This window comes from Syngnathoides biaculeatus, chromosome 4 (assembly GCF_019802595.1).
Source record: "Syngnathoides biaculeatus isolate LvHL_M chromosome 4, ASM1980259v1, whole genome shotgun sequence".
Taxonomy (NCBI): Eukaryota; Metazoa; Chordata; class Actinopteri; order Syngnathiformes; family Syngnathidae; genus Syngnathoides; species Syngnathoides biaculeatus.
The window spans coordinates 34476633-34501584 of record NC_084643.1 but is presented as its reverse complement, the minus strand read 5'-3'; the positions used below and the strand labels follow the sequence as shown (position 1 = coordinate 34501584).

The following is a 24952-nucleotide window of genomic DNA, read 5'->3' as shown; positions in this document are numbered from 1 at the left end:
GTTGTGGGTTTAACTATTATGCCACGTAACCCAAGTCCAAGTATCTTTGTGCAAGATACTGAACCTCTTTGCTGCTCCTAAAGCTGCGTCATCAGCAAGTGAAGTAGGAGATAGTGTTAAAGCCAAAGCCTATTTATCAATTACTTTTTTTTTGTAGACTCTCAATTCTGGTGTGTTTTAATGGTACTGTTTGGATATCAGTGAGACACCTCTGTGAGCAGGGTCCAAAACTAACATTAGCCAGTTGCCAAATCCGACTAAATTATCCATTTGGCGAGAGAAGTTCAGAGTGCTACTCGCCATGTTGGCAAGTGAATGTTTGTACCCATGTACAAAAACATACATGCTCAAGTCAGTATCATATGTCCTGGAGCCAGTAATATTGATTCAAGTCATGTCCTGCCAGGAACCAGAGAGGAATTCCTAATAACGCTGATCTCATTTATCAGCTGTATGCATATTTCCTCAATCTAACTTGTGGGATGGGATGTGTGTGACAGCCGTCTATCACAGACGCCCTTTTCCTGCTCCATCTCCGCCAAGTCGCAGGAGTAAAAAGAAAGTGTGCCGTCCTATCGTGAAATTAAGACGTTGACTTAGTCGTCCTAGGAGCGTGCTGAGTTGGGGGCCACTTGTCCTCTCCCTAGCAACAAAGCAGACGTCAATTGTGTGATGGAATCTCCAAAGCGACGTGAAGAAATGCTACGAACTAGCGGAAGTGTAAGGTATGTGTGCGCCCTCAAAAAAGACAACATTTGAAGAATTACTACCCAAGTGATTATGTGGAAAAAATCTATAATTTTAGTATGGGCTCTGTTGCTAATACAAGTGGCATTCGCAGTTAGCCACTGGTAACAACAAGGAATCATGTTATCATTATTCAGGTGTTTTGTAAAATAACAAAACTACTTATTCTGTACTGATGGAAATACTGTGTACATTTGAAAGTGACAATAATGTAAACAGGCTATGGAGCATCAAAATCGTAAAATGATAATCTTTCCATTTCAAGGTATTTTCCAATTCCCGAGGTTGCAGTTTATTTTGTATGTAGTACCTTAAAAAATACTCCGAACTTCAAACTATCGTAATATGTTTGACATTACCTGCATTGTTGAGTGAAAACTGTTCTTGTGTTTGTGTACAAGTATCTTATTTGCTTAGTCAGTATTCCAATATCATGATGCAGTTAGTGTTTTAATTAGGAGTGTTGACAAAAGGTGTTCACAAAATGTTGAACTGCTTCTTTACTTCTACACTTTTTCTTTAAAAGTGCTTTAAAACTGTCTTTTCAAAAAATATTTTAAAAATGTGATAAATATGAATCGTGACTTTTTTTTTTTTTTTTTGCTAGATCAAACATCCCTACAACAAACACAGAGGTTTGACATTACAAGCTAAAAACATTGAAATGTCATAATAGAACAAACACGGTTCTACAAATCAAAATCCAATCTCTTTGAAAGCAACTTAAATGAAAGGACAGCCTGATGTTGCAGTCTTCAAGCAGCAAAAAAGTATTTTAAAAATGTTCAATGATGATAAATTAAACCAGCACACGTAGCAGGGAGTATGATCCCACAGACGCTGTAAAGCTGTCACACAAGGACCGTTTTAGGCCAGATTTTATGGATCTTAAATGCAACATTTCTTTTCTTGTTGTTCAATGTTTTTGTGTCTTCTCTCAGTTTGCATCCAACATAATACTATACGCTAAAAATACACTATACACACTGTGAAACATCCTCAGCACATTATTACACCTGTCATTTCAGATCATCTGTTTTATTTTTTTGTTGCAATATTAACAGAGGTAAACTTATTCAATATGTATGAAAGTTAGAAATGTGATGAGTGCATTGCCTATAACTTTATATATATATATATATATATATATATATATATATATATATATATATACTTTTTATTAAAAAAAAGTGTGAATACTGGAGTGGCCGCAGAAAGGCGTTGCAGTTGTTTTGAGTCTCTAAGGTTGCGTTCTTGAGCGACGGCTACCCGGGAGGGTAGTGAGTTGGCTCTTTGCGGGATCTGTCAAGAATGCAACAGAAGATGATCCGGATGCCACAGAAGACGCTAAGCCTTGCCGATGCCGTACATCTGGACATGACGGCAGGGGATTCAGGACGCGCTAATGGCTTTCAAACTTTCCCGTAAAGACGGGAATATGGAGGAGGCTGAATAATTGACGGGGGAGCATATGCGAGAGCTGTCAGCAGGCATCACTCTGCTGCGACTTCTGCTGACAGTGGAGAGAACATCCAGAATGTTACAGAATGACAGACGTGTATGTTGGACTCCTGACAGATGGTACGGAATTCACAAGTATTTTACATGTGACACAATTTGTGTGCCTTAGCTTCAAATGGGGAAAAATGATTTGGAACACAAAATTTATAGGATCATTAGCTCTGAATAAGATATGCAGAATAACGCAATGTGGGCTAAAGATATGCAATCATCTCCACAGTCACTTGGCTTTGGATAAAACTTTGTCGGATAAAGCTATGCGGTGTAAAGCTATGTTGTCATAAGCATTGTCATTTGGCTATGGATAAAACTATGACTAGCTATATGGTAGTCGGCGTTATCGTTTGACTCTGGATAGGCCATTTAAATAATTTTCCTGTCTCGAGCAATTTGCTACGTGGTTATCTGCATAGTCATCTAGCAACGGAAACAACATTTCTATGCAGTGGTCAACAAATTCACTTTACTCTCGACAGCCCCAGACGCCGAAGCTAGGCTAAAGCCCTCCGCCGCCACCGAAGGTGGGCCACGAGCTCCGGCGGCAGGCCGCGAGTCGAGCGTCAACGTCCGGGGAGGTCTTTAGCCGAGCCTTGGTGGTGGCGGAGGGCTTTAGCCTAGTTTCGACGTCCGGGGCTAACAAAGCCACCACCGAAGCTTGGCTAAAGCCCTCTGCCGTCTGAAAGCTTGCCTTGCGGCCCGCCACCGGAGCTCGCTCGTCAGACTCCACGTCATTCCCGTCCGTAGAACCATCCGCGGCTGCCGGCCCGGAGCTCCCAGGGGCCTGTGTTTACGCTCTTATGTTGTACGTAGGCCTCCGAGTAGTCATACACCGCGTCATTCCGCCCGAAGAACCATCCGAATATTCAACATTAATTACAGCCAAAGGTCCACATCTGTATGAAAGTATTCCTCCGTTTTCCCAATCAACCGATACTGCTATTTCTTCATCTGATGAGGAAAAATCCGAGAAATCACAGCTGGGCATAATGGTGACCCATGTAATTGAGCGTTTGGAACGCCACGGTACACGTCACATACGCCCACATACATCATGTGACTCGCGAAAATGGCAGCGCCCCTGAAAATTCTGAATTGTTGCCAAAAATCTTCTCAAAACACTATTAAATGTGAGAGGATTTAGCATCACATTGTCAAAATAGGGTACATATTAAACGACCTATTGGATACACTGTTCATACAAAGCACTGGATTTCTCCTTTTAAAAAAAAAAGTGTGCTCTCTCACAGACATACTATCAGTTCAATCAAGTCTTGTCTTGTATGTCACAACCCTCATCTAATGGAAGACTGAAATACTCACATGATTGGAGGTCTGAGTGCAACTGTGAATCAGTAGCCATGCTAATGTCCAATATTCTTTGTTCAATCGTGTGGCGGGACAGTTGAGGGTCTCATACCATCCATCATACCATCGTTTAAAATTGTTGTTTTCAGGACAAGATTTCAGCGATCATGTCATCATGGCATTTTTTTTTAATAAATTCCCCTTTATTGTATGGCTTTTTGCCCCTTGCAATGTTCCAAGCCTATTGGCATGATGCAAGAGTTAGAATCTGGATGCTTCTTTTTTTTTTTTAAACTGCATCTGTTTTTCAGTCTGATTTTTCAAAGTGACTGACTTGTTACTGCTAAATTCAGTCACTTTTTGGAAATTTTAGGTCAATGTTAGCATGGACTGAGTGGAAACGTCACTGAAGATTTGAAGCTTTGAAATCCGATAAAGACGTTTGACACAAAAGGCACTGGCTGGCTGTTGAGCTCAACAAAAAATATGACCTCTGCATCTCTGGTAAAAACGTCTGTGCTCATCCACATATTTTCACTTAATTGTGCATTTTTGGCTTCCATTTTGAGATCGAATTTGATACATTATGTTCTCCAAAGATCACTATCTGAATGGGAAACTGACCTATTTTCATTCTAATGTGCAAGCCAGTTTTGCGAAATTATCGTAATAAACTCAAGCAAAGGGCGCACGCAAATACCGTAAAAAACTCATGCAAAGTACGTGCACGCATGCAAATTAAAACAACAGAATGTTAATATGCTTTCATGTCTTCACAAGAGCTGCATGAAATGGGCCAAAGAGCTGCATGCACCCAGAGAGCTCCGGGTTCGCCACCCCTGCTTTAAAGCATGATTAAAAAGAACTGATATGTTCTCTGTAATCATGCTCTAAAGTTATGGATGTTTTTGTCTCATTGTTCTTCTTTTCGCCAAATATGCCACAGCGATCTGTTATCCAACAACAACTTCTTGCTACCATGGTAACGGTTGTACAATATCCCATTCTGGTGAAAGGTGACAGGTTTTCAGGTCATGCCTCCCCGAAAGCATTTAATTTGACAAGATAAAGCCCAGTAGTCATAAAATACAGGATACAATGGTTTCGGTATACGTGTCATGTAGTATTGCCACAGTTTCGCCAAGATACAGAAAGATTTTACTGCAGTTGTCGGACATGGTGCATTTGGAAAGACCAAAAATTGTCTTGTAGTATGATTCAGGCATTGCATCGGTTTGGGGTAATTTTCGATACATTTATCCAGAGCCAAATCCGGAAGGCCACAGATTTATTTCGAGTGAAATAACTACAAGTATATCCTGAGGTGAATGAGTGTGCAGACGACCACAATTTTTTTTTCCAGAACCTAATGATTATGTAAATGTTTTATCTGGAGTCAAACTGAAGGAAGTTGCATAGCTTCGCATAGTTTTATCCTGCACAAAATGACAATGCAGATGGCCACACAGCTTTATCCAGAGAAAAATTACTCTTTCAACAGCTAAACTAATGAGACAACCTAGGTGCTCCTCGTTTTCATTTACTCCTAGTGAGAAACAGTGAAAGTTGCACATACTAATGTTGTCATGAAAACAAAGGAGCGCACAAAAACAGGAATGTCTTCACATAGCAGATGGCAGCAGCTGCCCCCACAACAGCAGCAGTCTTAATAATTGACAAGTTTTAGCATTAGCATTGTAACCACTAGGTGTCAACAGGGCTCCCCGGTTATCGTTTACCCCCCAGCCCCATTATGAAAACACCAGACGAGGAGATGGCTGTGAGGGGACCCTCTCAACATGAACCCGGGCATGGGTCCCTGAATGGGGGTCTGGGGTGGGAACAAAGGCCAATATTAAGAGGACGACGCCCAAACTGTTGGGGCAGATGAAGCTGGCAAATTTATGCCAAAACTCAGGGACCTGCCCGAAACGTGAGTACCACAGAGTTTGATGGAACACAACGAAAAAGGGTGGGAGAAAATGGTATAATCCCTCAATTGACTGTAGTCTGAGTTTACAGGTATGGGTGGCACTCGAGCCAACAGATGGGCAGCAGAACACAAGCGGCAGGAGTGGCAGGAGGGTCCAACTGCCAAGATTGTCAGTGTGGTGAATTATTTAGAGAGCATGGAGGGTAAAAAAGGAAAAGGCTGGCATTTGTCAACCCTAACCCTTTCTAAAATCTAATCCTAACAATAATTTTTATTCCACTGATAGGATACCTCTGTAGCATAGTCATGGTTATGGATTAAAAGTCAGAGGACAAAGATGGCAATTTTTTTCTTGTTAACAGTAAAACCCCTTTAGAAACTACTTCTACCATTTCGAATTGATTATATAGCAGATATAAAGCAGTTCAACCAATAAATATGATGCAGAATCTGGCTTCTACTTGTTGCATCCAGCGCCTTCCAGTTTTCGGCTCTCTCTTCAGCACTGTGACGTTACACGAACTAAACAACCGATTATTCGACGTTGAGTGCCATTGTTCCATACTGTCAATCCTTGTGTATTTCTTGTCATATGATTGAACAATGTCACAATGGTTTATTGTGTGGCATTTGGTTGTACAATTTTTTCTGAGAGTGGTGAAAATTTTTTTGTTTTGGGTCTTCAAGTAAAAAAGGAATATCAGTGGATAGAAAAAGTCAGTCGACAGGGGAAAAAAAAAATGTGATCAGCTATAGGTGCCTAGCAAGATTTCCAAACTCTGTGTTGATCACTTCTAACCGGCAAGCATTGGGTACAGATGTAGAGGCTCAAGTCAGCGGTGGGAGCAACTATTTTTCCTATGGCCATCAGGACCTCAACCACCAGCAAGAGAACAAAATCTTGCAGACGCCATGGAAAAGCAGCGCAGACCGGAGGTGAGGATTTCCTTTTATACATCTAGTACTCAATTGTGGTTATTATGCACTGGCGTATAGTAAAAACTGTGCCGTGAGAAAGTATTTGCCCCCCGCCTCATTTCATTTTTTTTTTTTTTGCATACCTATCACACACAATGGTTTCAAATCCAATTTTGATATCACGATTTATTTTCCATACATCTTCATGAAGTTATCCATCCATTTTCTGAGCCACTTATCCTCACAAGGGTCGCGGGTGTGCTGGAGCCTATCCCAGGAAATTTTGGGTAGAAGCCGGTGTACACCCTGAACTGGTTGCCAGCCAATCGCAGGGCACATACCAACAACCATCCACACTCACAATCACACCTGACGGCAATTTAGAGTCTCCAATTAATACATGTTTTTGGGATGTGGGAGGAAACTGGCCACAGAAAACCCACGCAGGAATGGGGAGAACATGCAAACGCCACACAGGTGGGGCTGGGATTTGAACCCAAGTCTTCAGAACTGTGAGGGCAACGCTCTAAACAGTTGCTCCACAATGTCGCCCCATAAAATTAATATATCTGAATAATATAAAAATGTCTAAATAAATTGATGATTTTTGTCTTGAAGTAATACACATTTTATTTTTCTACGTAATCTTACAATGACGAACATGCATCCAAACATATGAGCATGTGTACAAAGATAAATTTGGTATGAATACTTTAATATATTTGTTGTAGCAGTGAATAATACAACAGAGCTATTGTTTTTGTTTTCAATGTTCAAATCTAAATGTCACACAAACATATTGCAATTAAAAGTGTAGCATGTTCAATCATCTTTCTCTGAATTACAGTGCCTAAAAATCAGAGGATAATAGCATATGTACACTAGTGTAAGTATACTAAATATGACAGATAATCCTGCATTCCTGCTCACAATCACACGTTTGACTGGATTGCCGACAAATGTTTGTGTTGTGTCTTGGGATTACAGTATCATCGAAGATGAAAACCACGGCGCCACAAATACGTGTCCACTTATGGTTCTTCTTGCGGCTTCTGAAATCATCTCCACATTCTCACTTCTTCTTTTTTCCTTTCAGCTTGTCCCATTAGGGGTCACCACAGCGTGTGTTCTTTTTCCATCTAAGTCTGTCTCGTACATCTTCCTCTGTAACACCCACTGCCCTCATGTCTTGCCTCACAACATCCATCTACCTTCTCTTTGGTCTTCCTCTCGCTCTTTTGCTTGGTAGCTCCATCCTCAGAACCCTTCTACCAATATACCCACTCTTTCTCCTCTGAATGTGTCTATACCATTGAAGTCTGCTCTCTCTAATTTTATCTCTCTGACTTTGGTTGTCCCTCTGATGAGCTCATTTCTAATTCTATCTAACCTACTCACTCCTAGAGAGAAACTGAACATCTTCATTTCTGCCACCTCCAACTCTGCTTCCTGTTGTCTCTTCAGTGTCACCCCATCTCTTGAAAATGTGTGATGCATTATAAAGTGCAAAATGTGACAACAGAGAACCCAGACTGTTGAGCAACTTAAGTTGCACATCAAGCAAGAATGGGAGGGAATTCCATGGGAAAAACTGCCCTCAGTTCACAAACACTTTCTGAACCATTATATAACACAGCGCGTAACATGCCTATGTCCAACCTTTTTTGGAATGTGTTGCACGCATTAAATTCAAAATGAGTGACAATTTGCAAAAAAACAACTTTTATCAGTTTGAACAATAAATACTTTGGTACCTCTACTTACGAAATCAATTTGTACCGCATGTCGTTTCTTAATATGAATATTTTGTAAGTAGAAGTGATTTTTACATGTATATAACCTAATCAGTTCCAAGCCCTCCCACTAAAAATAAGCATTCACAGTACATACTGTAAACAATAATAAAAATGATGTTCATTTACCGTTGGCATTGGGCAATTATGCCAAGAGAAGGGTGAATGACGAGCAAAAATCATGGGTTATGGAAGAGGAGGGAAACATTTGACAGCAGAGAGAAAACATATATACAAATGTACCCACAAACACACACACACAACCAAATTCCACTAGAGTTTCTTGGGGCCCATGATGAAGAAAGATGAATAAATTGCAAAAAAAAAAAAAACCCACAAACGAAAAATTCATGAAAAAGTTGAACTTTACCAATGTGAGTTAGCTTGTGACAGCTTGAGAAAGCACTAGTGTGTGATTCGGTGACACTTGAGTGTACAAGGGGTATCATTATAAAGTAAACCTTGACATCCCTCAGAGGCAATGGGATGCCGGGAATATGATACGGCAATAGCCAATGTCAGAGCAGCTCTATCGTGCCACACAAACCAAGATACAGGATGTTTACATTCAGTGGAATTTGGGGTCTGCGAATCCAGCGCCTATTTTTTCCTTTTGTTTCCTGAATTTTCCTTCATAAGTAGAGACAATATTTTTCCAAGGAGATGTTTCATTACCTGAATTTTCCGTTACTAGAGATGTTCGTAAGTAGAGATACCACTGTAGTTCATTGCGTATTTAACTGAATATAGGTTGAAAAGGATTTGCAAATCATTGTATTTTTTTTTGTACGTTTTACACAACTACATATTGGAATTGTAGTTTGTGCATGTTGTAGTCATGCATACTACGTATGTATATCTTTTAGTTCTCAATTTCCTTTGTGGAGTTCTGGATTGTTGAACAACCAGGAATGGCTATTGCTCAATGTGGTAGGTGAAACACATACATACCAATCAGTTGCTGACTAAACATTTAGATTTTTTTATTAGTCAAAATGTATTACTCTGAGAGCACTGGAATTTTCATACAGCAAACTATTTCCGCACTTATGAAATCATTTGCTAGTAAGTAAGTTTCCTTTGGTTTGTCCCATTAGGGGTCGCCACAGCGTAACATCTCAGATGAAGGCTCATATTTGTTTGGCACAGTTTTTACGCCGGATGCCCTTCCTGACGCAACCCCTCATGGGGAGTGGAGGCCCCAGTGAGATATGAACTCACGACCCCTGGTTTACCAAACCAATGCTCTAACCACTTAACTATGGAGTTCATAATTGTGAAATCATTTGCTGTTATTTAATAATAACAGCAATTTAATAAATGGGTATTTTATTCGATTCATCGATTTACTAAAAAAATAACTCATTACTCGAACATTGATATAATGATTAGTTGCAGCAGTAAACCTTTGCTAAAAATGTTATTTCATCTCATACTAATGCAGTACCACTGGTTTTGTAATACAGTACAAAAGCCAAAAATCATGTTTTTTTTGTCTATTTTCACTGGAAATGTCAGATTTTTACATGATGATGCCGTGAATAATGAAGTTCACTGTTTATCACTCCCTTTTTTCTTAAACCTTAATGACTAATATTACTTATTAATTGCTGATAAGCACAAGAATTTTACAGTACTTACTGTCCCACGTCGTAGAGCTTGGGTGCAGGACAGAGCAGGTAGTCATTACGCACGGCGCTTGGCTTGTGATCTGGAGAGAGAGAAAAAACTATTCATGTTAAACTTACTCTATATAGTGAACTCCTTGCATTTCATCATTCATTGAACATTGTGCTCACAGCAGACAGACAAGTATAAGCTTGAAAGTATTATTGTATGGTGTTTTTATTTGCCACAAAGAAAAAAAATATATATATATTTTAATTACTGTACGTTGTGACAAATAGAAATTCACAGCAATAGCAAAAGCGTGTTGCCTTGAAGGGGTATGGCGTAAAGAGTGACATCAGGCCCCTGGGAAATGTTCTCCTTTTGTGTCTGACTTCATCCATCCATCTATCCATCCATCCAATCCATTAATTTTCTTCCTCTTATCCAAAGTCAGGTCACGGGGGCAATAGCGTCAGTTGGGAAGCCCAGAGTTCCCTCTCCCCAGCCACTTCATCCAGCAATTCCCAGGGGGGTGTTTTCCGAGGCATTTCGAGACCAGCTGATGGATGTATTCTCTCTAGTGTGTCCTGGGTCATTCCCATGGTCTCCCCCTGGTGGGACATGCCCAGAACACCTCATCAGGGTGTGTTCAGGAGGCATACTAGTCAGATGCTGGAGCCACCTAATCTGGCACCTCTCAAGGTGGCGAAGCAGCGGGTCTACTCTGAGCCCATCTCACCCTATCTCTCAGGGAGAGCCAAATACGCTGCTAAGGAATCTCATTTGGGCTGCTTGTATCTAGGGTCTTGTTCTTTCAGTCACGAATCAGACCTTGACAGCATAGATGAGGCTAGGAACATCGATGAATCGGTAAATTTAGAGCTTCACTTTTCAGCTGAGCTCCATCTTCACAACCACAACAGACTGGTACAAAGTCTGGGATCGCTGCAGATGCTGCACCGATCCACCTGTTGATATTCTGTTCCATTGGTCCCTCATTTGCGAAAAATACCACAAGTTCCTTGATGCCCTCAATTTTGGGCCAGGATCTCAACCCAAAATGCAGCCCTATGGGGGCACAAACCAGTGCAATCTGTAGGCCGGTTCCAAGCCCGGATAAATGCAGAGGGTTGCGTCAGGAAGGGCATCCGGCGTAAAAACTGTGCCAAACAAATATGAGCGTTCATCTAAAGAATCCCATACCAGATCGGTCGTGGCCCGGGTTAACAACGCACGCCCCCGGCACTGCTAACCTGCAGGGCGTCGGTGGAAATTCAGCTACTGTGGGTCGAAGATAAAGAAGAGGAGGAAACCGGATCCATCGTCAGAAGAAAAAGAGGAATTCACAGAGCCTACAACTGAGTGTAGGGACTTTGAATGTTGGGACTATGACAGGAAAAGCTCAGGAGTTGGTTGACATGATGATTAGGAGAAAGGTTGATATTCTGTGCATCCAAGAGAGCAGGTGGAAAGGTAGTAAGGCTAGAAATTTAGGAGCAGGGTTTAAATTATTCTACCACGGAGTAGATGGGAAGAGAAATGGAGTAGGGATTATTTGAAAGGAAGAGGTGGCTAAGAATGTCTTGGAGGTGAAAAGAGTATCAGATCGAGTGATGAGACTAAAATTTGAAATTGAGGGTGTTATGTATAATGTATGTTAGCGGCTATGCCCCACAGGTAGGATGTGACCTAGAGTTGAAAGAGAAATTCTGGAAGGAACTAGATGAAGTAGTTCTGAGCATCCCAGACAGTGAGAGAGTTGTGATTGGTGCAGATTGTAATGGACATATTGGAAAAGGAAACAGGGGCGATGAAGAAGTGATGGGTAAGTACGGCATCCAGGAAAGGAACTTTGAGGGACAGATGGTGGTGGACTTTGCAAAAAGGATGGAGATGGCTGTAGTGAACACTTATTTCCAGAAGAGGGAGGAACATATAGTGACCTACAAGAGCGGAGGTAGAAGCACGCAGGTGGATTATATTTTGTACAGACGATGTGATCTGAAGGAGATTACTGACTGTAAAGGAGTTGTAGGGGAGAGTGTAGCTCGACAGCATAGGATGGTGGTGTGTAGGATGACTCTGGTGGTGGGTAGGAAGATTAAGAAGACAAAGGTAGAGCAGAGAACCATGTGGTGGAAGCTGAGAAAGGAAGAATGTTGTGCGGCCTTTCGGAAAGAGGTGAGACAGGCTCTCGATGGACAGCAGAAGCTCCCAGAAGATTGGACCACGACAGCTAAGGTAATCAGAGAGACAGGCAGGAGATTACTTGGTGTGTCTTTTGGTAGGAAAGGGGAGAAGGAGACTTGGTGGTGGAACCCCAAAATACAAGGAGTCATACAAGGAAAGAGATTAGCGAAGAAGAAGTGGGATACTGAGAGGACTGAGGAGAGGCGAAAGGAGTACATCGAGATGTGACGTAGGGCAAAGGTAGAGGTGGCAAAGGCTAAACAAGAGGCATATGAAGACATGTACACCAGGTTGGACACGAAAGAAGGAGAAAAGGATCTGTACAGGTTGGCCAGACAGAGGGATAGAGATGGGAAGGATGTGCAGCAAGTAAAGGTGGTTAAGGATAACGATGGAAATCTGTTGACTGGTGCCAGTAGTGTGCTAAGTCGATGGAAAGAATACTTTGAGAAGTTGATGAATGAAGAAAATGAGAGAGAAGGAAGAGTAGAAGGGCCCAGTGTGTCGGACCAGGAAGTGGTAAGTAAGTCGTAAGGGGGAAGTTAGAATGAAAATAGAAAGACAGTTGGTCCTGATGACTTACCAGTGGAGGTATAGAAACAATTTGGAGAGGTGGCTCTGGCATTTTTGACCAACTTATTCAATAGAATAGTAGCAGCAGAGAAGATGGCAGAAGAATAGCAGAAAAGTGTGCTAGTCCCCATTTTTCTGAACAAAGGCGATGTTCAGAGCTGTGGAAACTATAGAGGAATAAAGTTGATGAGCCACACAATGAAGTTATGGGAAAGAGTGGTGGAGGCTAGACTCAGGACAGAAGTAAGTATCTGCGAGCAACAGTATGGTTTCATGCCTAGAAAGAGTACCACAGATGCATTATTTGCCTTGAGGATGGTAGTGGAAAAGTACAGAGAAGGTCAGAAGGAGCTACATTGTGTCTTTGTGGATCTAGAGAAAGCCTCTGACAGAGTACCAAGAGAGGAACTGTGGTACTGCATGCATACGTCTGGTGTGGCAGAGAAGTATGTTAAAATAGTACAGGACATGTATGATGGCAGCAGAACAATGGTGAGGTGTGCCTTAGGTGTGACAGAGGAATTTAAGGTGGAGGTGGGACTGCATCAGGGATCAGCTCTGAGCCCCTTCCTGTTTGCAGAGGTAATGGATAGGCTGACAGATGAGGTTAGACTGGAATCCCCTTGGATCATGATGTTTGCAGATGATATTGTTATATGCAGTGAAAGCAGGGAGCATGCAGAGGAACAATTAGAAAGATGAAGACATGCACTGGAAAGGAGAGGAATGAAGATTAGCCGAAGTAAAACAGAATATATGTGCGTGAATGAGAAAAGTGGAGGGGGAAGAGTGAGGCTACAGGGAGAAGAGATAGCGAGGGTGGACGACTTCAAATATTTAGGGTCAGCAATCCAGAGCAATGGTGAGTGTGGTAAGGAAGTGAAGAAACGGGTCCAAGCAGGTTGGAACAGCTGGCGAAAGGTGTCTGGTGTGTTATGTGACAGAAGAGTCTCTGCTAGGATGAAGGGCAAAGTTTACAAAACAGTGGTGAGGCCGGCCATGATGTACGGATTAGAGACGGTGGCACTGAAGAAACAACAGGAAGCAGAACTGGAGGTGGCAGAAATGAAGATGTTGAGGTTCTCGCTCGGAGTGACCAGGTTAGATAGGATTTGAAATGAGCTCATTAGAGGGACAGCCAAAGTTGGATGTTTTGGAGACAAGGTTAGAAAGAGCAGACTTGGATGGTTTGGACATGTTCATAGGCGACATGGTGAGTATATTGGCAGAAGGATGCTGAGGATGGAGCTCCCAGGCAAAAGAGCGAGAGGAAGACCAAAGAGAAGGTTTATGGATGTGGTGAGGGAAGACATGAGGGCAGTTGGGGTTAGAGAGGAAGATGCAGGAGATAGGCTAAGATGGCAAAAGATGACACGCTCTGGCGACCCCTAACGGGACAAGCCGAAAGGAAAAGAAGAAGAAGATCTCAACCCCAACCTGGAGAGGGCACGCCACCCTTTCCCAACTGAGGAATCATGGGCTCAGATTTGGAGGTGCTGATTTTCACCCCACCCACTTCTCACTCAGCTCTGAATTGCTCCAGTGAAAGTGGGAGATCATGACTTGATTAAGCTAACAGAACCAAATAATCTCCAAAAAGCAGAGATCCAATACTGAGGCCACCAGACCAAACATTCTCTATGCCTCTGCTGCACCTAGAAAGTCTCCCCCTAACAGTTATGAAAAGAATCAGTGAAAAAAGCAGCCTAGACACTGTCCAACCCTCACCAGAAATAAGTCCAACTTACTGGCCATTAATGAGGACCTCAAACACGGGTATTACAGGGATCGAAAAGCCCGCATCAGGGGGTTTGGTATCCCATACTACCGAAGCACCTGCCATGGGACTCCCCAAGGGAAAGGGTCGAACGCCTTCTCCAAGTCCACAAAGCACATGTAGATTAGTGGGGCAAACAACCATAAACCTCGAAGATGTAGGGTATAGAGTTGGTCCACTGTTCCACGACTAGGACGAAAACCACACTGCTCCTAAATCTGAGCTTGGCTGACAAAATACTTTTTTTTTTTGTCCCATTGTATATATAGGAGACAGCCAGTAACTCAAAAAACTCATACGTTGGGGTCACTCACAAGTCAAGGTAGTATTATGTTACATTAGTAAAGTGCTTTTTAATAAGTTACAAAATTTTTTACCACGTGTGGAAGGGATTTAAAAAAAAAACTTTTGCATGGTCTCTTTGTGGATTTTCACCTACTGAGAGCGTGGCTGGAATGTCACACACTATTGATAAAACCAGATTCACTGTATTTAAAGGCACACAACACATTTACAATCATCGTAATAGTTGATATGAAAAAGACACATTTAAGCCACACAAACAGTGCAAAATCATAATATCTGACCTATTTTAGGGTTAGGTCTGGATTCATGTGTTTATGCGTGCGTCCATGTTGTAATCTCCGACCACTGAGGGCATTTTTTTGGCCCTCCAACTGCCGAGGTGACAGACAAGATGGTGGCATCTGTCTGGCATATGTGGCAAATGTTCAAGAGCCGTCGAGACACTCTTCCCTTCCCTGCTACACCATCATCCGTAATTAAAAACGTGGCCCCCGCTATCGAAAAGGTCGTCAGAAACACATGCGGGGAGCCAAAAAAAAAAAAAAAAGGGACTGGCGGGCCTTTCCCCGAGTGGGCGGCGGAACTGAGAAAGGACACGCACGAAGACATCTGCTGATGACAAGTTGAATCTTTAAAAAGAAAAAAAAAAGAAAATATGCTGCACAAGTATTTCAGTCAACAGTCAAAAAATAACTTGTTGGCATTGGCACATGCCAAACGAGTGTTTGAGAATATGAGCTCCAAAGAGACAAATGTGTCGGAAACAGATTGCAGCCCAAACTAAGAAGCATGTTGACCCACATAGAAACTACATATTGTACTTCATTAAATATTATTTTGTTTCGATTTTACAATGATGGACAGCACATTGCATTCTATAGCACATTTCACATTTGAAACCAGATGTTTCCATACACTAAATAAAGACATGAGTTTTTCACTGCCTGACATGAAATCATTCCTATTTTAATCAATTATTATGACCAAAATGTTCCATTTTCTAAGTGCCACGATAATGAGAGAAGGATGTGTCAGGCAGTTTTTTATTACTTTTTTCTAAGTCAGAAGTTTACATCTAGTAAGATTAGTAAACTTTTAAAAAAATATGAGAAAACCCTGATGTCAGGTTTACTGACATTTGAGGTGATTCAAGAGACACCTGAAGATGCATTTGAATTAGGCAGAACTGAAATCTGCTGCCCTTTTGTGTAACATCATTGGAAAGGCAAAAGAAATGAGACAAGATATCAGACAATAACAACAAGCCGTTGTTTTCAGCCAGATTTAGGCAAATCCGCCAGGCTAAAGAGATTGCATATCGTAGCGGGGACAGTGCCCTCTACAATCGCACAAGAAATCAGCTGACTAAAGAAATTAACATTGCAAAAAGAGACTATGCAGTTAAACTAGAAAAACAACTCAGTGTTAGTGCCTCCAAATCAGTTTGGCATGGTCTTTAAATCACCCACTAACTACAGGTGACGTTCACTCCCAGTAGAAAACAAGAGCGGGCTAGCCGACGACCTAAATGGCTTTTACTGCAGATTTGAAATAGACATTCCACACGATGCACCCACCAAGCCTCACCACTTTCCACTCCACCGTTTAGCATCCATGAAGGGGACGTTCGACAGATCTTCAAACACCAGGCACCAAGCACCAGGCCCAGATCGTGTGTCCCCATCCTGCCTCAAAGTCTGCGCAGACCAACTTGCTCCTGTCTTTGCAAAAATCTTCAACAGGTCTCGAGAACTGGGTGAAGTACCTGCCTCCTTCAAACGCACAACCATTATACCGGTCCCCAAAAAATTAGCAGTCTCAGGTCTTAATGACTACAGGCCTGTTGCCTTGACATCTGTGGACATGATATCCTTTGAACGCCTTGTGCTGGACCATCTCAGAAGGGTCACAGGTCCCCAATTGTACCCACTGCAGTTTGCCTATCGAGCTAACAGGTCTGTGGATGATGCCGTCAACATGGGCTTGTACTTCATCCTTTAACATTTCGACAACGAGGGTACCTATGCAAGGTTCCTGTTCGTGGACTTCAGCTCTGCGTTTAACACCATCATCCCTGAACTTCTCTCCTCCAAACTTTTACAGCTCAGCGTCTCGCCTGCCATCTCCCAGTGGATTTGCAACTTCCTGACTGGCAGGACACCACAGGTGTGGCTGTGGGACACCACCTCATCCACGCGCACTATCAGCACCGGGGCACTGCAAGGTTTTGTCTTCTCCCCTCAACTCTTCTCTCTCTACACGAACGACTGCACCTCGTGGCATCCTACAGTCAAACTCCTGAAGTTCGCAGATGACACCACGGTCATCGGCCTCATCAAAGACGGCGAGGAGTCTGCGTATCGACAGGAAGTGGAAAGACTGGAGGTGTGGTGTGGTCAACACAATCTGTCGTTGAACACTCTAAATACTGTGGAGATGATTGTGGATTTCAGGAGGCATCCTTCACCACAGCTGCACTTGACGCTGTCCAACTGCCTTGTTTCAACCATCGAGACTTTCAAGTTCTTGGGAATTACAGTCCCAGAGGACTTGAAGTGGGGTACGAACATCACCTCCATTCTCAAAAAAGCCCAGCAAAGGATGTACTTCTTGCGGCTTCTAAGGAAACACGGCCTGTTACAAGAGCTGCTGAGATAGTTCTGCACAGCGGTTATCAAATCAGGACTGTGTACCTCCATCACAGTCTGGCTTGGAGCCGCCACAAAAAAGGACTAACTCAGACTACAACGGACAATCAAAACTGCTGAACGGATTGTCGCCACTACACTAACCACTATTGAGGACTTGCACGCAACTACCCACTATCGAGGACTTGCACGCAACATGAACCAGGTCTAGAGCAAGCAGGATAACATCCTGGCCACCAGCTCTTCCAGCTCCTTCTGTCGGGAAAGCGATACAGATCAATGAAAGTCAAAAGTAACAGGCATTCAAGAGGTTTTTTCCCTCTGGCAATTAAGTCATTAAATTCCTGATCAGCGATCAGCGTTCATCTAAGATGACACACTGTGCTGACCCCTGACGGAGCAAACCGAAAGGAAAAGATGACGACGACTCTGTAAAAATAACTACAGCACATACATTTTGGTCGGCACGGTTGTTCAGCTGGTAAAGCGTTGGCCTCACAGTTCTGAGTCCCGGGTTGAATCCCGGACCCACCTGTGTGGAGTTTGTTTTCCCCGTGCCTGCATGGGTTTCCTCCGGGCACTCCAGTTTCCTCCCACATCCCAAAAAACATGCAACATTAATAGGACACTCTAAATCGCCCCTAGGTGTGATTGTGAGTACAACCGTTGTCTGTCTCCATGTGCACTGCAATTGGCTGGCAACCAGTTCAGGGTGTACCCCGCCTCCTGCCCATTGACAGCTGGGATAGGCTCCAGCACTCCCTGCGACCCTCGTGAGGATAAGCAGCAAAGAAAACAGATATATATATATATGTATATATATATATATTCACTGATTTTACTTTATTTATTTTGCAGACCGCACGATTCATCACTTAAACTGCTCCCTTTGCACAAATGACATTGTCAACACACTTATCTATATAGATTTCACATCTTGTCTTATAAGGAATAATTCCTATAAATGGAAATGTCTCTTGTTCTTGTTGCTATGTAGATCCTTGTCCTGTTTTCTGTTTTGTATGTCGTACTAGGGCAGCACCTTAACCAGCACTTAACAAGTTGGAGAAAAATTCCTTGTGTGTTCTACAGACTTGGCCATTAAAGATGATTCTGATTCTGATTTCCACAAAACTATTTAATCCTTGGGTGAAATTTCTAGACATCGGAAACTGCCCTGTTCATCTTTCAAGACATGCCGGTCAGAGTGTGTTACTAATAAATCACACAAAGTTTATGTGAATAAATCAATTTACAACACATTTTCATTTGGAGAATCAAAGACAGACATAAATCAGATTATTGTGGGGATTTTTAAAAAATTGAAGTTTAGAGAAAACTAAGCAATATGAGCAGATGCAGGAATTTTTATCCGACCCCTCATATTTCCTGCTCATTGACTAACAATATTGGACTGACAGCTACAGTGGGGGACACAATCCACATTTTGTACAAGTACTTAAATGAGGGTAAAGGTTACGAGTAGTGTCTTTTTCACAGTTATTTAGAACATTCGTCAATTGATTAGTAAGTTCACGATTTGAGTGATTATCATCCGTTATTATTGTTTTTATAAATAACTAGTTACAATAGCTTCTTCATTTTGAAAAAAGGTTTGATGTTTTTTCAAACGCTGATCCAAGATTAGATTGGGGGCACAAACCAGTGCAATCTGTAGGCCGGTCCCAAGCCCGGATAAATGCAGAGGGTTGCGTCAGGAAGGGCATCCGGCATAAAAACTGTGCCAAACAAATATGAGTGTTCATCTAAAGAATCCCATACCAGATCGGTTGTGGCCCGGGTTAACAACACCCGCCCCCGGCACTGCTGACCTGCAGGGCGTCGGTGGAAATTCAGCTACTGTGGGTCGAAGACAAAGAAGAAGAGGAAACCGGATCCATCGTCAGAAGAAAAAGAGGAATGGCTAGGAATGTCTTGGAGGTGAAAAGAGTATCAGATTGAGTGATGAGACTAAAATTTGAAATTGAGGGTGTTATGTATAATGTGGTTAGCGGCTATGCCCCACAGGTAGGATGTGACCTAAAGTTGAAAGAGAAATTCTAGAAGGAACTAGATGAAATGGTTCTGAGCATCCCAGACAGCGAGAGAGTTGTGATTGGTACAGATTGTAATGGACATATTGGTAAAGGAAACAGGGGCAATGAAGAAGTGATGGGTAAGTACGGCATCCAGGAAAAGAACTTTGAGGGACAGATGGTGGTGGACTTTGTAAAAAGGATGGAGATGGCTGTAGTGAACACTTGTTTCCAGAAGAGGGAGGAACATCTAGTGACCTACAAGAGCGGAGGTAGAAGCACGCAGGTGGATTATATTTTGTACAGACGATGTGATCTGAAGGAGATTACTGACTGTAAAGTAGTGGTCGGGAGAGTGTAGCTCGACAGCATGGGATGGTGGTGTGTAGGATGACTCTGGTGGTGGGTAGGAAGATTAAGAAGACAAAGGTAGAGCAGAGAACCATGTGGTGGAAGCTGAGAAAGGAAGAATGTTGTGCGGGGAGGTGAGACAGGCTCTCGATGGACAGTAGAAGCTCTCGGAAGACTGGACTACGACAGCCAAGGTAATCAGAGAGACAGGCAGGAGAGTACTTTGTGTGTCTTCTGGTAGGAAAGTGGTGAAGGAGACCTGGTGGTGGAACACCAAAATGCAGGGAGTCATACAAGGAAAGAGATTAGCGAAGAAGAAGTGGGACACTAAGAGGACTGAGGAGAAGCGAAAGGAGTACATCGAGATGCGACGTAGGACAAAGGTAGAGGTGGCAAAGGCTAAACAAGAGGCATATGAAGACATGTAAACCAGGTTGGATACGAAAGAAGGAGAAAAGGATCTCTACAGGTTGGCCAGACAGAGAGATAAGAGATGGGAAGGATGTGCAGTAAGTAAGGGTGATTAAGGATAGAGATGGAAATGTGTTGACTGGTGCCATTAGTGTGCTAAATAGATGGAAAGAATACTTTAAGAAGTTGATGAATGAAGAAAATGAGAGAGAAGAAAGCGTTGAAGAGGCAAGTGTGAAGGACCAGGAAGTGGCAATGATTAGTAAGGGGGAAGTGTCTGGTGTGTTATGTGACAGAAGAGTCTCTGCCAGGATTAAGGGCAAAGTTTACAAAACAGTAGCGAGGCAGGCCATGATGTACGGATTAGAGACTGAGGCACTGAAGAAACAACAGGAAGCAGAACTGGAGGTGGCAGAAATGAAGATGTTGAGGTTCTCGCTCGGAGTGACCAGGTTGGATAGGATTAGAAATGAGCTCATTAGAGGAACAGCCAAAGATAGATGTTTTGAAGACAAGATTCAAGAGAGCAGACTTCGATGGTTTGGACATGTTCAGAGGCGAGAGAGTGAGTATATTGGTAGAATGGTACTGAGGATTGAGCTGCCAGCCAAAAGAGCAAGAGGAGGACCAAAGAGAAGGTTTATGGATGTAGTATGGAAGACATGAGGGCAGTTGGGGTTAGAAAGGAAGAAGATAGGCTAAGGTGGAAAAAGATGACACCCTGTGGCGACCCCTAATGGGACAAGCCGAAAGGAAAAGAAGAAGATGCCAAAAACAAGTACAACCATCTTAATGAATCACAGATTTGTGCGTGAAACATGCACACGCATGATTTCAACACAATTCTTAGAGTATGCATGATTGGTAAATGACCCCTGATGTTTTGGAGTGGCCATCGCAAGGCCAGGATCTAAATTCCAGTCAAGATTTATGGGCATGGATAGGTAGTTACCACATCTGCCTCACAGTTCTGAGTACCCAGGTTCAAATCGGGCTGTCCAAATATGAGTGGGAACATTTTTTTTTACTTTCTATGTGCCCTCCGATTGGCTGGCAACTAGTTCAGGTTGGAACCTCGCTCTCTCCTGAACACACTGGGAAAGCTAAGAAAGTATAGCTGCGACACTAATCAAGTGAAGAATCGTGGTGTAGAAAAATGGACGGATGGATTTACGGGCAGACCTGAAAAGGCGTGTGTAAGAAAGGGGGCCTATAAACTTGGCTCATTCACACCTGTTCTGTCAGAAGGAGTGGGCCAATATTCCTGTCAGCTATTCTAAAAATCTTGTGAAAGGACATCCAAATCATTGAACCCAAGTCGTACAGTTTAAATGCATTGGAAAGAAATGCCAATTAAAGGTGTGTAAATGTCTAACTTTAAAGAAAATAATTAAAACCTAAAAAAAAAAAAAATTCATTCTGAGTCATTATTCTGGGATTTATGAAAGTGAGTTAATATGGATAGCATATTTCATATTACACTTCAACACAAAGTGCTTTACAGAAATTCACCAAATACGACAATATATACAACAACATTCCCCTACATCCGCATATATAAATGTAAAACATGTCCGCCTGTACACATACATGCATGCGCACCCACACACACACACACACACACACACACACACACCACACACACACACACACACACAAACGCACACACACGGCATACATTGGTAAATAGTCTAGAGACATACGGCACTGAGAATCCAAATTTGGAAGATAGAAATAATTTTCGTCGTCCTAATGGTTCTGTCCAATTTCATGTCCCGCAACGATAAAGAAATATAGCATGTGTCTTTGTATAATTTATATAAATATCTGGTTTCAACTCGACATAAAATTAGTTTGTTAAGTGTGCTAAATTCTTTTGATATTTCGTGAACACAGATGGTAGACACTTACTAAAGGTTTGCTGGTCAACAATGAAGCTGCACACCACACTCTCGCTGCTCCGGCCCAAAGCGAAGCCATTCCCACGCAGCACAATGTCGAAGGACTCTGGAATGAAAATAGTTTGGAGATTTTATGAGCGCTTTACGACTCATTCGGGTTGATTCCATCATTGGAATCCATCAAAGTAAGAGGGCTTAGAATAGGGCCCCTTCACATCAAAATGGCCAACATTTTGTTTAATTTCCGGCATGGGTCCTTGAGACTTTTTTACCCGTCCTGTTATGATCGACATGTCCAAAAAAAATGTCACATCCATCTGTGAAACGGGAGTCGGGGGCTGATTTTTATTTATGTATGACAATTATTTAATAGGCTGAATGTTTTTTACTTTCCAAAACTTGCCAGCAATTGTTTTCCTAGACATACTAGTTACCTGGCCTTCCTGAAGCATGCCAGTATCCCCCTTTTTCCTACATTAAAGGCTCCGTCACACCATGACATTCTGGTCAACGTCCTCTGAACATTTCAATCGTTCTATTTTTCAGCGTTCTCAAACGTGGATGACACATGTGCCGTGTGATTAACGTGTGTCTTACGCATGACTTTGACGTGTGTCTAACGCACGAAAAGCGTGTAACAGCGACCAAATAAGATACCCCTAAAAACCATTAGCGTGTGCAAACGCGTCATTGGGGCGCGACGAGCGATTTGTCAACGTAAGAGGAGTGTGTTGAGCGTGTGACCAATGGGTGAATAACGACTGAAAAGCGTTTTGCTGGTGTGTAATTTTTACAGTGGAACTGGCACTAAAACATTGGAAAGTTCATAGTCACTTCAGTTGGTGTCGTGAGTTAGAACAGTGAGCATCATGCCGCCGAGAAGAAAAAAAGTTAGGGCGTGGACTTCAGCAATTAGCACTGCTAGTAAGAAAGCTAAGCCTCTTTTATCATGAGCAATGTGTTTGGAGGAAAAACAAGAGCAGGAGGAAGAGCACGTCCGCGAAGTCACGCACCATGTGACACCCCCTGGGGACCGTAAACACCTTGCAAACCCCAGTGAGGACGGTCCGACAAAGAGAAAAAAGAAGCTGAGAAAGGATTGCAAGATCCTGGACCGGGCTGTTGAGGATAGTCTGGTGGAGTTTTTCCGCGAAAACGAACTGCTGCTTTCTGGATCTTCCATAGTTGGTGCTCTCTTCTTCTTCTTCTTTTCCTTTCGGCTTGTCGCGTTAGGGGTTGCCACAGCGTGTCATCTTTTGCCATCTTAGCCTATCTTCTGCATCTTCCTCTCTAACCCCAACTGCCCTCATGTCTTCCCTCACCACATCCATAAACCTTCTCTTTGGTCTTCCTCTCGCTCTTTTGCCTGACAGCTCCATCCTCAGCATCCTTCAGCCAATATACTCACTCTCTCGCCTCTGAACATGTCCAAACCATCGAAGTCTGCTCTCTCTAATCTTGTCTCCAAAACATCCAACTTTGGCTGTCCCTCTAATGAGCTCATTTCTAATCCTATCCAACCTGCTCACTCCGAGCGAGAACCTCAACATCTTCATTTCTGCTACCTCCAGTTCTGCTTCCTGTTGTTTCTTCAGTGCCACGGTCTCTAATCTGTACATCATGGCCGCCCTCACCACTGTTTTGTAAACTTTGCCCTTCATCCTAGCAGAGACTCTTATGTCACATAACACACCAGACACCTTTCGCCAGCTGTTCCAACCTGCTTGGACTCGTTTCTTCACTTCCTTACCACACTCACCATTGCTCTGGATTGTTGACCCTAAATATTTGAAGTCGTCCACCCTCGCTATCTCTTCTCCCTGTAGCCTCACTCTTCCCCCTCCACTTTTCTCATTCACGCACATATATTCTATTTTACTTAATCTTCATTCCTCTCCTTTCCAGTGCATGTCTCCATCTTTCTAATTGTTCCTCTGCATGCTCCCTGCTTTCACTGCATATCACAATATCATCTGCGAACATCATGGTCCAAGGGGATTCCAGTCTAACCTCATCTGTCAGCCTATCCATTACCACTGCAAACAGGAAGGGGCTCAGAGCTGATCCCTGATGCAGTCCCACCTCCACCTTAAATTCCTCTGTCACACCTAAGGCACACCTCACCATTGTTCTGCTGCCATCATACATGTCCTGTACTATTTTAACATACTTCTCTGCCACACCAGACTTACGCATGCAGTACCACAGTTCCTCTCTTGGTACTCTGTCATAGGCCTTCTCTAGATCCACAAAGACACAATGTAGCTCCTTCTGACCTTCTCTGTACTTTTCCACTAGCATCCTCAAGGCAAATAATGCATCTGTGGTACTCTTTCTAGGCATGAAACCATACTGTTGCTCGCAGATACTTACTTCTGTCCTGAGTCTAGCCTCCACTACTCTTTCCCATAACTTCATTGTGTGGCTCATCAACTTAGTTGGTGCTCTCTACTGTAGCTTAATATTAAATGGACCTTGCTTTTACAAAACATCGGTTTATATACACATATGAATGGAAGTTTGGGAAACGCTCGAATGACGCTCAATTGACACCAAACGACGTTCGTTTCACTTTGGTTACATGCTGTGTTCAGTGGGCGATGACATGTTGCCAGTGAGTCGTTCACTGCAAAGCAAACGATTAAGTAACAACCAAGTAAAGCTAGAGTTACAACTGTCTAACGATAGGCAAACGCGTGCAACGCTCAGCGAACCTTAGTAAAACGTTCCACGGGTCTTCTTGAACGTTCTGCAGCGTTTAAAATTAAACATTGATGAACGCTGGTCTCGGTGAGAACTTTTGTGCATGTTCAAAACTTTTTTTCCGGACCGCCGTTCTACGCCGATTCCCAGCGATCATTGACGTTCACTGGCGTGGAAACAACGCTACTCTGGAGCTATCCCGGCGACCATGGGTGACTACCAACGTTT

The 24952-nt window shown here is 42.8% G+C and overlaps 2 protein-coding genes across 9 annotated transcripts in view; one reads left to right on the top strand and one right to left on the bottom strand.

Moving 5' to 3' along the window:
- Positions 1-24952, bottom strand: part of antxr2a (ANTXR cell adhesion molecule 2a) — a 96578-nt gene that overhangs the window by 53069 nt on the left and 18557 nt on the right. For both annotated transcript variants that reach the window (XM_061816518.1, XM_061816517.1), the window contains exons 10-11: positions 22032-22127; positions 9859-9928 (exon numbers count right to left, since the gene is read on the bottom strand). In XM_061816518.1, coding sequence (XP_061672502.1) covers positions 9859-9928; positions 22032-22127 — 166 coding nt within the window. The remainder of the gene's footprint in view (positions 1-9858; positions 9929-22031; positions 22128-24952) is intronic.
- LOC133499039 (uncharacterized) lies at positions 415-22019 on the top strand. Of its 7 annotated transcripts, none has more exons than XM_061816519.1 (7): positions 419-725; positions 6325-6442; positions 9084-9147; positions 16284-16430; positions 16778-16840; positions 16965-17059; positions 17128-22019. In XM_061816519.1, the coding sequence occupies exons 1-7, from the start codon at positions 673-675 to the stop codon at positions 17440-17442; spliced, it is 855 nt and encodes a 284-aa protein (XP_061672503.1). In that variant the 5' UTR covers positions 419-672; the 3' UTR covers positions 17443-22019. The 7 variants fall into 7 exon arrangements, 4 of the variants coding, with proteins under 4 accessions (XP_061672503.1, XP_061672504.1, XP_061672506.1 ...); XM_061816521.1 differs by having other exon boundaries at positions 424-725; positions 6378-6442; XM_061816520.1 differs by lacking the exon at positions 9084-9147 and having other exon boundaries at positions 421-725; positions 6378-6442.